Genomic DNA, 13,098 nt, shown 5'->3' on the forward strand with positions numbered 1-13,098 from the left:
ATATCCCCCGTAACTGTTTCTGATTTTAGCGGATATGAATATAAATCTTCTTTACCGAGGTATATCTGTATTCATATCTGTATCCGAGATGTGCAAGTGGGTATAAATATGATAAGTATTATATCTGAGCCGTATTCGCACTGAATGCACCCCTGGGGCAGGGTCCTACTAGTTACAGTGATATATCACCTACAGCTGCAAATGATGACAATATTCTATTCTCTTCCATGGTCACATGGAACAATCTTCCAAGTGCCATATTTCGCTCGTTCTTTTTTGTAAGGATGGCCGCACGGCATGTGACTTGCACGTGGACTATTTGACTTAGCATGAGGCCGCAGCCCATGGGAATAAGACAACTAATTTAACAGGTTAGAAAATTAGATTTTTTTCTCATTTGAATAATAATCATTTTCCTACAAATTATAATAATGATAATAATAATAATAAATTAAGATATTAGATGGTCCTTACCTTTTAGATATTTCCTAGTGTTTAGTCAAATCTAGTCTAGATTAGAGTGACAAAGATTATAGTTTAGCAAGAGTTGCTCGGATGCTGAGATAAAAAAAAAGATATATAGTTTTAGCGTTGAATGAGATTTTGTCTCATGTATAGAGTAAACTAGTTACACGCGCTTAAGGCATGCATATGAGCTAAGAAACAAAACGGAAGAAATGTATGAATTCAATAAACTAAGCTATTGATTAATGCTCATGGGATTTCTCATGTCAATGATAGAATCTTCATTATGGACAGAAGCTAATTAGGTTTAGGTTATAAGAAAACAGAATATCTCAACTAATTATATATGTAAATAAGCAAGTTTATGTCCCCAAGATATAGTGGCAATTAGTATAAATCACCCAAAAGTTGAGTAGATGTAAGGAATTACTTACAGTAGCAAGGTATAATACAGCTTACACACCCTTAGTATTTTGACAAAATAAACTATTACACTTATATCCATCCACGTATAACGTATTCATATTCAAATCTGAAATACAATGTTATTTAGGTCATCTCAGATACCTATTGTCCTAAATGCCAATGTGTATCCTGCTAATACAAGGCGGATTCAAATGCTTGGAAATTTTTTTTGGGCAAGTGGGACAAGATGCCCCAAAACTTAATTATTGATTATAGAAGATAGATACAAAATACGCATAAAGAGAATGATGAAGATAGACAAAGATAACTAATTAATTTTGTTTTCTGAATTAATGTGTCATGTTTCTCTAAGACAATTCTCTGCTCCTAGTTAATTTAAGGCAAGTGTTATGCAAGGCAATGTTCCATGACATTTTGTGTATCGTTGATTGGAATGCAAGAGTCCCTGTTTGTTCTCTTCCCTATTTTTCCACTGCAATTCTCCCTCTCAATGTATCTGTGTACGGACTTTAAATTCTGCTGCCTATGTTTTATTGGTCGAACTTGCATGAATAATTCCATGACATTTTGTGTATCGTTGATTGGAATGCAAGAGTCCCTGTTTGTTCTCTTCCCTATTTTTCCACTGCAATTCTCCCTCTCAATGTATCTGTGTACGGACTTTAAATTCTGCTGCCTATGTTTTATTGGTCGAACTTGCATGAATAATGTGTATAATGCTATCTATGAACATAACGGCAATGCGTTGGGCCATCTGTTGTAAATTAAAATTTTGAATGCGGGTCCTATAGAATTACCCTATCCTTAAGGTGATTTCTATGAGAAAAAACTATTTAGTAAAAAGTACATGATATAAAACTAACCAGAATTGATGCAGCGAATGCGGTATCTATGGAATATGACTGCAAGAAAGTTGATAATTTTTAGTACGTGAACGTCCGAGTCCTTTATTTGGCATTAAAAACTTCAAAGTTTCTTTAGAACTTGACATTGTTTAGCAGGCACAGGTTTATAGTTCCTGGGACCTATATCTAGGGATCTATATCTAGGTAAACAAAATCTGCAAGAAGAAAAGTGATAAGTGCACGCACGAGCTGCATCTTTTAGTGTTTCCTATGTTCATTGTTATTTTGGCGATAAATAGCCTAGCCCTAATATTGTTTATTCCCAAAAAAAAGGAAGGGGGCAGGGTAGGGTTGGTAAATCGTATTCGTATTTAAAGAAATATCTGTATCTGTATTCGTTCGGATACAGATATGATTACTTAAATTTATAAGCGGTAGAATATGGTTACAGATATGGTTTTGTAGTAAAATATCCAAATCCGTATTTGAAATATCCAAATACATATAGTCATGCTCTTACGATGGTTTTAATTCTTACATTATGGATTTGTAGTTAATTTTGATGATCAATATATCTAATCTTAGCTTGTCAGTTATAATGAACATATTAAAGAACTCTTTTATATCACATGAACTATGTTTTTTTTCCATGCTGTCTAATTTTCTCATATCTGTTTTGTATCCGCATGCATACCTGTTTATATATCCCCCGTAACTGTTTCTGATTTTAGCGGATATGAATATAAATCTTCTTTACCGAGGTATATCTGTATTCATATCTGTATCCGAGATGTGCAAGTGGGTATAAATATGATAAGTATTATATCTGAGCCGTATTCGCACTGAATGCACCCCTGGGGCAGGGTCCTACTAGTTACAGTGATATATCACCTACAGCTGCAAATGATGACAATATTCTATTCTCTTCCATGGTCACATGGAACAATCTTCCAAGTGCCATATTTCGCTCGTTCTTTTTTGTAAGGATGGCCGCACGGCATGTGACTTGCACGTGGACTATTTGACTTAGCATGAGGCCGCAGCCCATGGGAATAAGACAACTAATTTAACAGGTTAGAAAATTAGATTTTTTTCTCATTTGAATAATAATCATTTTCCTACAAATTATAATAATGATAATAATAATAATAAATTAAGATATTAGATGGTCCTTACCTTTTAGATATTTCCTAGTGTTTAGTCAAATCTAGTCTAGATTAGAGTGACAAAGATTATAGTTTAGCAAGAGTTGCTCGGATGCTGAGATAAAAAAAAAGATATATAGTTTTAGCGTTGAATGAGATTTTGTCTCATGTATAGAGTAAACTAGTTACACGCGCTTAAGGCATGCATATGAGCTAAGAAACAAAACGGAAGAAATGTATGAATTCAATAAACTAAGCTATTGATTAATGCTCATGGGATTTCTCATGTCAATGATAGAATCTTCATTATGGACAGAAGCTAATTAGGTTTAGGTTATAAGAAAACAGAATATCTCAACTAATTATATATGTAAATAAGCAAGTTTATGTCCCCAAGATATAGTGGCAATTAGTATAAATCACCCAAAAGTTGAGTAGATGTAAGGAATTACTTACAGTAGCAAGGTATAATACAGCTTACACACCCTTAGTATTTTGACAAAATAAACTATTACACTTATATCCATCCACGTATAACGTATTCATATTCAAATCTGAAATACAATGTTATTTAGGTCATCTCAGATACCTATTGTCCTAAATGCCAATGTGTATCCTGCTAATACAAGGCGGATTCAAATGCTTGGAAATTTTTTTTGGGCAAGTGGGACAAGATGCCCCAAAACTTAATTATTGATTATAGAAGATAGATACAAAATACGCATAAAGAGAATGATGAAGATAGACAAAGATAACTAATTAATTTTGTTTTCTGAATTAATGTGTCATGTTTCTCTAAGACAATTCTCTGCTCCTAGTTAATTTAAGGCAAGTGTTATGCAAGGCAATGGAAAATGTACGTCTGTATTTCTTAAATAGTTATTGTAGAACACTCTTTCATTTTGTTCATTTCAAAATATGTAAAAATAGATATTATAGATAAAGATATGACCCTATGCTGCTATGCACAAGATTAGATACTTCAAAGATTTGTCAACTAAATGTTACGAATCTTTCTACATACTCAACCATGTTAGGTAATTGATTGAATGAAGAGAAATTAAGTTGGGGGGGGTGGGGGGCTGGCTAACAAGAAATATTGCGGCCAGGTACATAAGTATACATATAAAACACATGAGATGCCGCAAGCAATAATGGGAGACGCATTACCTTGTCTTTGCTTGTCGCACACATCTCACATTACATGCGCAGCACATACAAAGCTTTATGTGCTGTCCACAGGATTCAAGTGCCCCCTCAACTGTCGCATTCTTTGTTGCTCCCTTCCCTTCCCTTCCCTTTTCATTTTTTTTCTCTGGACAGGTCCCTACCCTCATGGCCCTCCATGAATGAAATGTTCTAACTACCCACTTTGTACTTGAAAATTTTGGGTCCTTCCAAGTTCACAGAAGCCCAGAGAAAATTGTACAGCTTTTGGACGGTGGAGAAGTTAATTTTACCCTAGGAGATGTAATATCTCTAGATTTTTTTTTGAGAGAGAAAATAACGCAGCTGCAACAGCAAATGCTGTGATGAGGTTATGTTTTCCGTCTAATGTATTTTGTTAGTAATAAGGACATGAGCGAATTTGAATATGTATTAACTGCTAACTTTATTAGCCGCTAAGTTCTCATAATTAGTATTTTTTTGGTACATCAAAATTGCCAAATTTTCTTACAGATAAAGAGCTAGGGCTTTCCATCCGGGCCGGGCAAAACCGGAGCCCGGACTGGGTCAGGGTTGGGCCTAAGCGGTCCGGGCCCGATTTTTTTAATTTTTTGTTTTCTTAAAAAATTTTAATCTCTTTAAATTTTCAATTATACATAAAAAAATTACATAAAATTTTAATAAAAAACAATAATATTATTAATCATTTGAAATTACATAAATTAAAATTATAAAAATGAAAGATGATAAAAAGAACTTCTTTATTAATAATTAATAAATCATTTACAAATATAAATTTATTTCGGAATTCGTCACATCACAATAGATGAGTACATCCCAACTAGGTTGTTACCTACTCACCTATATCACTATCATTTGTAACTGTTTCTAAAATAATTCATTACAAATTTTAAACTAATAAATAAAAATTACAATTTGATGAATATTGTTTAATCTTTATATCTATCTGTTAGTCCTAACTCTTCAAATTTATCTTTAATTCTAGCCAATCGATTGATGTCTTGTGTTCTCTTCTCGTACCTCCACCAATCCTGTAAGCACATCACCGCCTGTACAGTATACAGATCTAATGATGTCCGTGGTCGTCGATCAAATGTCCTGCTGTGCTGAAGGCGGATTCCGAAGCTACCGTCGAAACCTGCACTGTTAGTAAGTCACGAACCATAGTAGAAAGAATATGATATGAAACTGATCCATATACTCTTCACCATTACAAAATATCTAAATTATCATTTTAACATTTAACTAAAGAAGCAAATAAATATTCATCTATTTTAGAAACCTCCAATGCTGATCCAAGTCCAGATCCACCATTTAGCTCATCTACCATTGCATACCTATCAAAACTTACACTTTTATCTCCAATGAGGTGGCCCGTACCCGGGACCGAAACCCGGTCTGGCCAGGGTTTCCGGGCCGGGCACAGGCCGGGCCAGGGCCGACGGGCTAAATGGACAGGCCTAATAAGAGATATATACTTCTTGAAGGAGATATCTATATTATTATATTAAAAACTTAGTGAGTGTAGGAAAAGTTGTAGGACATGGAAAAATTGTTACTCATCTCACTAAAGACATTGGGATAAGATGGTAATGCAATTTTTTTTACTTTTCTTTTCTCTTTCTTTATTTCTAGAACTTTCTAAAGCGTATCATAAAGCTCACTAATTAAATCTATATTACACTGCATATTATAAAAAGATATGAATGTGAAATGATAAAATTATTTTCCATGCAAATGAATACAATGAAAATAGATATTAGAATTTCAATACATTCAAATATAAATATGTAATAACCAAATTCTAATAAGTTAAGATAAAATATCACGCATATTAAATGAATAGATATCATGAAACAATCTTAGAAACATCTATGATACTTCAAATCAAAGTATTAAAGATATGACACTTTTTATTCAAAAATTAGAATAATTAAGTTTTAAAGTCACGGAAGGGGGACGGTTGTGTGTTAGGGCATCTCCAACAGCTTCTCCAAAATTTTCTCTAAAATGGGGAAGCAAAAGTCATATTCTCCAACTAATTTTTACACCAACTCCAACAGCTTCCCCATTTTGAAGAATCCATTTTTTCCTCCAAAAATTTGGAGAATGCTGCAGATTTGGGGAAGCTTCCCCATTTTTTCTCCTCCATCCCTATTTTGGGGAATGAGATGGAGAATCTGTTGGGCCAAAAACCTAACTAAATTTTTCAAAAGTGGAAAATGAGGAAGCTGTTGGAGATGCTCTTAGCGGCGGGCATGTTCTCTTCTTGGGGGAATTACTAGCAATTAATTAAAGGAGACCTTAACATCGCAAGAGACTTATCCCATAAAGAGCACGGCTTCAAGTTTCATCAAAGATTTATCCTCTATTCACTCAACTTTTTTCAACTTAGTTAAATGGAAAATTGGAGATGGTAGAACTGGCAGTTTTTGGCATGATAAATGGTCTGTGACAAACTCCCTCTGCAGCCTATTTCCAAAAGCTTATCAGTTAGCTCTCTCACAGAACTGCTGTATCGGATCCCAAGGTAGAATGATTAACAATGTTTGGTATTGGCATCCTCTCACCAGAAGAGGAATTTCGCCCCCAGAAAGGTCAGATCTCAACCATCTTCTCTCTCTTCTAGTATCTTGCAACATTAGCATCTCTTCTGCTCCAGATGAGCTCTGGTGGATGCTCCTCCCATCGGGGATTTTTACAGTTAAATCCTACTACTCCTTCGTCAACTCAGGGGGCATTAAATCCAAATTCTTTAATACGATCTGGAAATCTTCTATTCCAACCAAGGTAAAAGTTCTATTCTGGATTATCTCCAACAAGAAGCTGAACACGAAAGCAAACTTGATCCTAAAGGGCTGGACAGGTGACCCGAGATGTCCTTTCTGCAAACTGGATGTAGAAACCCACGATCACCTTTTTATTAAATGATCATTTGCTCGTGCTATCTGGTCCTCCATCCTTCCCTCTCTTCCCACAAACTGCTGGCCTCAGACTATAGAAGAGCTGATACTGTTCCACAAATCTCCCAATCTGTGCACGGACATTAAAATTATTTGGAAGATTCTGTTGCCTTGTACTTGCTGGTGGATCTGGTTCAGTAGAAATGCTCTTATTTTCAAGGAAAGTCAATCTAATCCTCTTCACATTGCCTCTAATATTGGGAGATATACAATATTTTGGACATGTGCCGAAGAGGAGAGGCTGGCGAGGAGACTCCGCAGGGCTGCTTCAAACCTTGGAATACAGGAGCTTGCAAACAAGAATGTCAAGGCATCTGGGGACAACCTTTCCCCATGTTCACTAACCCAGGCCACTCCATAAATTCTGTTGGATAAGGATATTTTCCCAAATGTTGGAAAAACTGTTGCTGCTCCTTCCTTTTACTAGTTTGTTATGTTCTCTAGTAGGCTGCTATCATTTTTTTATGTAAGTATGTAATATGTACTTTCCAACTGTAGTATCGCTGCGGGTTCAGTTTGGTAGGTGACGACATATGTCCGCTCCTTATCTACTGCACTCTCAGTGGTTCTACACCTAGTTGTGATGCTCTTTTGTAACTGCTTTCGTTCTTAATAATATCCCTATATGAGCAGGGCCTCCAACCCTGCTTTTTCAGTTAAAAAAAAACATCGCAAGAGAACAATTGAAGGCTAAAAAAGGGTAGCGTTTGAGTCTGATTTTGCCCAAGCGATTTGTATGCTCCTACATGATGAGATGTCTAACCATCAGCTGGTTTTGCTTTTAAAGAGACATTAATTAATTAGAAGACCATGCGTGCGTTGCATTTGATGATCAATATCACTTCTCACAGTTCGACATACAACCAATGAACCAGCAGACGTTGTTTGACGTGATAAATTGCGCGCTATTGATGTTGGCTAGTATTGTACTTCATGACTTGAAGTCTAAATAAGATAAATTAATTTATCGTTTATTATAAACATTAATTAAGTCTTAATGCCGGTTGCATATATGTGTAGTAACGCTAGAATATATTTATGTCTTGCGAGGGAAAGGTGTAATTTTAACGATCTAGTATATATCTTTTGTGTCTTGATAGCCAAAGGTGTAATTCTAACAATTTAGATAATTAATGACATAAATTTAGTCGAGACTTTTGAATTATGGCCCTTAGCTCATAGTAAGGTCATCTAAATTAGTCCATTGCTTATAAACCCAAGTGCTTATCCCTCGTCATTTGTTGGGTCAGTCGGCGGATAAGACCAAATGCATAGTTAATCTAATGAATTTAACAATTAGCTTTGATATATAAAATTGATATTTGAGCAATCATTGAAGGAGGAGAAGAATCCAATTATTTACCTTTCTTGCAAGCTAAGCACTTTAATTTGTATTTAATGCACAGTACTATGGGATCTAGCTACGTGTCGGTTCTAATTTTAATTAGAAAGTTGGAATTTTATACATATGATAGCTTAAAATTTTTGGTTTGATTTTGTTATCACTATATATTTAAAAAGGCTAATTTCACATAGACACCCTGTAGCATCATAGTTTTAAGATTAGTACCCTTGTAGCAAGTTTCATTATTGCATATAGACCCACTGAGTTAAATTCTTTTAACTTTGTTATCCTCAGATAAACTCATTAACTTCATCCAAGAGTAACATTAGTGAAAACTTTACAATGAAAGTACTTGAATAGTAAGGTCCCACCAAATAGGGGTGGTAAATGATTGAATCGAATCGAATACTAAGGTGTTCGTATTTGTATTTGTTTAAAATTATCGAATTCGAATGTAGACTCTAATATTCATATATCTAGTTTTTCGAATTCGAACTCGAATACTTGGTAATTGATAAATATTCATGAATATTCAGGAATACTTATCGAATATCAAAGTATATTTATTCCGCTAAAAAAATTTGATTTTCAAATAATATTAAAATTCATAAATAAAAATTATTCCATTTTAATATATGGCGTATATATATTTAAATCAAAATTTTAATTATAAAATAGATTTAAGATTATTTAAGTCTTAAAATCAGTATATAAAAGTTAAGTAGAAATGGTAAGTGAATTAAAAATATGACATCATATGTGCAATAATACAAATAATAAGCTGTGATGAAATTTTAAACGAATATTTAATAGACAAACGAATCAAACATACATCTGGTTAAATTATATTCGTTAGTAAACTCGAATACTAAAATATATTTGTTTAGTGGTAAATGAACTACCGAATCGAATATGACCGAATAGTTATTCAAACAATTATCAAACTATTTGTTAATTATTTGGTTCATTTCCACCACTACCACCAAAAAAAAAAAAAAACCCTAAAAGATTCTATATGTGCAAGTAAACCCTTTTGTAGAAAAACCTTCAATACCATGATATCACTGTTCCTATCTAATTCTCACCTATAATAACATATAGCGTTTCTTTGTTTAGGCTAACCAACCACATGCCTTTTAGCTAAGATTCTCATTTTAGGCCATGTAAAGTTTTGTTTTATTCTCCTCTTCAGTACTCAAAGCCATATGATCTTGCTCTATTTTCCAGCACAAACGTTTCTTCCTTTCCTGAATGATTGGCCTTTTAGATTCTATTCTTGGTTTGTTTTCATGAACAACACCTGCTCACATGGGGTTGCTTGCACCCACTTGAATCTTTCCTGCCAACCTTGATTGATGTTACATTAGTGGAGTCCCATTACTTAACCAATTAGATTATTTCTTGGCTTTTAAATTTATCAAAATATCCAAGCATTTTCCTTACTGTATATATTGACTACATATTTAATTAGTGTACTTGAAGATTTTTATGCAAATCTGAAGGCTTGTTGAGAATCACTTAATACCGAATCATGATTAATTCTGGCCCCCCTTTTTTTTAATGAAAATACATTTGACAGAAACTAAAAAATCACTATTGATTATTGATTAAGTTTTCATAGACCAAAAATGGAGAAAGATTCAAATAGTCCTGGATGTATCGCATTAAATGTGAACCAAATGAATGTCAACCATTAGATCATTAGACATCAGAATTTATGCACGAATTCAATGGTTAACTTCCATTTGGCGTATGTTAAATGTCATGAACCATGATACATTCTCCCAAAAATGACTCTTAAACTAGTTCAAAACTGGACCACCCTCATTTATTTCTAAACTAATTAAGACTAGGCTAGGATCCTCACCCATATATGTACTTATCTATTGATCATTATCTTTGTATACTTTATCTGAACTTAACAATTAGATAACTTTGGAGTCCCTTAACCTTTCATTAGATTTTATTTTATTTTATTTGTAGTGAAACATTGCAACTTTAGGATAAATAGGTGATTTTCCATGTAACTGTGAGGTAGTAAAATAGCTAGCTAACTTTTTCCTACGTTTCATGGGTTCCTTGTAAAGTGCTTGCTCATGGGAGTGGAGTTTCTTGAGTGAGGGTATTTGCTTCCTTTTTTAAGTGTGCTCTCTCTCTTTGTAGTTTGACAGTGTAGAAGCATTATAGGCCAAAATGGGGAGGCTTGGATTTGACAAGGTTTTGGATTGCTTCTCTCTTCCAATCTCTGCAAGCTCTTGCCTCTGCGGCAGTTCATTTGGAGATGAGGACGAATATACTGCAGTTGAGAGAGACTCTTTGGTCAAGAATCCAGGAGATCAGATATTACGACTTAGAGATGTTTTAGAGCCCATGGTGAATTTGTTAAATCTTATTTTAATTTGTTTGCCTCTAAATTTTGTTTTATGTGCATTAATACTAATTTTTATGTTTGTTTCTTCCATGTCTTCTTGTTTTGATTATGGCAGACTGTGATCTTAAGGGTTTCTATGCATTGCAATGGTTGTGCAAGAAAAGTAGAGAAGCACATCAAGAAGATGGAAGGTATGTGAACTTTTATTTTCTTTTGACTTTCTCTTTGAATATTCAAGCTTGCATCCCATTTTCTTACAAATCTTTACAACAAAAATAGATTAGTGCATTTCATGTGCTTGTCTTCTAAAATCTTATGAAAAGTTCTGTAAGAACAACTTAATTTGATAAAAAAACCCCTTTCTACATAGACTTTCTTATTTAGTTAATCTCTCTCATTTTCTTCAGTAACGACTAGTAGATTATGATTTTAATAAGCTTGAGGTTGTTTCTTATTGTTAGTTGAATGGCTAACCAGCTTGGGTTAGTATAAATTAAGCACATCAAGTAAAACCTGAAAACTAGATTTCAATTTAATCACTTGTATTGATGCATTTCCAGGAATATGTAACCTAACCTAATGTTTCATATATTAATCTGTACTTGAATTAAATTAAACTTGAACACATATTAAATATATTGAGCGAATTCATCTTATAATGTGACTGATGATAGACTAATCTTTTTGCAAAATTAAGTATGATCTTTACTGGTCATGAAAATTTATTAACAGCCACATTCTACGATCTAATCTAATGCTAAAACTAGTCACTCGGGAAATATCTTAACTAAAGAATCCTTGAAAAAAGTTTTATTTCCCATCACATGCTAATATATATGCTCATCAAATTCTCAAATTAATAAACTAGGAATTGTCTTTAACAGTTTCAAAGTCTGCAGAATCCATCTCTGTAACAGTTTTCATCATTTTAGATAGCTCTGCAGAAGGATTTGTTTCTTCCAACCTAATGCGTGTTTTGCTCCTTTTTTTAGTTACAATTATTATTGTCAGAGAAATCTTTAGTTCTCCCCCTCTTTTTTAGATAATATTTAACATATGATTGACATGTAAAAGTACCAATAAATATCAAAATAGTAGTCAAAGGTACTTTCAATTTCCATGTGTGAAGTGAAGCTCATTGGGAAATGAGAAAGTTAGCTCGTTGGAATTACAAGAAGTTAGCGAGCCCTTGTTGGCCTGTATTTGTATACTTGACAAATTTTCCTATTGGGGTTTTGTAAACTTAATTAATCTCTCCGTTTAAGAGAAGCGACGTAAAGATGTAAGATAACTGGAGGCCTAATGGCAATTCCAATGCCGAGAGGGACTAATTTTGAAATATCAAAGATTAAAAGACTAGATAGGGGGGAGAAACCCATTATATTATTAAAATCAAAACTTTCATTAACCATTCTCTTTTCTCTCTTTGTGTTTGTTTATAGGAGTTACTTCCTTCAAAGTGGATTTGGAGAGCAAGAAGGTAATTGTGATTGGGGACATTACTCCCTTTGAGGTGCTAGAGAGTGTTTCCAAGGTTAAGTTTGCAGAGCTTTGGGTTGCCCCCTACCATTCTTCTAAGACCATTGTTTGATGGGTGTATTATTATTAATATAATATTGCTTAGAGCTCTTGTTTTGTAGTTTTGGGGTACCCCTTTGTTTTATATGGGGATAAGGAAAAATGTATATTGTATTAATTAAGGTTCTAATTAATGTTATAGAGTACTATGTTTTAAGGAAACTTGCATACCTTTTCAACTTCAATTTTTTCGTACATCCAAAGTTTTTAATGTTTTCATTTTGTAGTATAAAGTAATGAAAAATTATACAGACACACCCTCGGGCACACCTCCGACCACAACCCCCTAGCTACAGTACAGGGGGGCCCATTTGATATTTTTTTAAAAAAAAATCTCGGGGGGAGAGGGGGGGGGGGGGGGTGGCCGGAGGTGTGTCTGTAGCGCCTCCCTAAAGTTATAAACTCAATCCTCATCCCTAACTTTGGATTTTGGTACGGTGAAAGAAATCATTAATATGATATACATTACATCATTTGGGGGGAAAAATCATATAGAGGCAAGGGCAGAGCGTCCATAGTGGGTGGTGTTAAGGACAAATTTTTAAAAGACCTTCTTTTTAAAAATAATTAGTAAAATCGATCTTTTTGAAATAATTTGTAAAATTAATTTCTTTTGGTCACATCATCACAGATGGTCAAAGAGATCGATTTTATAAGTATGATCTTTAAAATACGAGGGACTACCCGTTCCATGTAATTAACATTCGCTAATTACGAGTTTCGCTAATTACGAGTTCTTCTAATTCAATTAGAATAAATGAGACTATATTAG

The 13,098-nt window shown here is 34.0% G+C and overlaps 1 protein-coding gene across 1 annotated transcript; it reads left to right on the forward strand.

The window, feature by feature from the left end:
• Window positions 10,294–12,511, forward strand: LOC109822928 (protein SODIUM POTASSIUM ROOT DEFECTIVE 2-like). Its single transcript, XM_020389203.1, has 3 exons — window positions 10,294–10,750; window positions 10,864–10,939; window positions 12,191–12,511. The coding sequence occupies exons 1-3, from the start codon at window positions 10,571–10,573 to the stop codon at window positions 12,337–12,339; spliced, it is 405 nt and encodes a 134-aa protein (XP_020244792.1). The 5' UTR covers window positions 10,294–10,570; the 3' UTR covers window positions 12,340–12,511.

The sequence above is a fragment of the Asparagus officinalis genome, chromosome 8 (genome assembly GCF_001876935.1).
Source record: "Asparagus officinalis chromosome 8, Aspof.V1, whole genome shotgun sequence".
NCBI lineage: Eukaryota > Viridiplantae > Streptophyta > Magnoliopsida > Asparagales > Asparagaceae > Asparagus > Asparagus officinalis.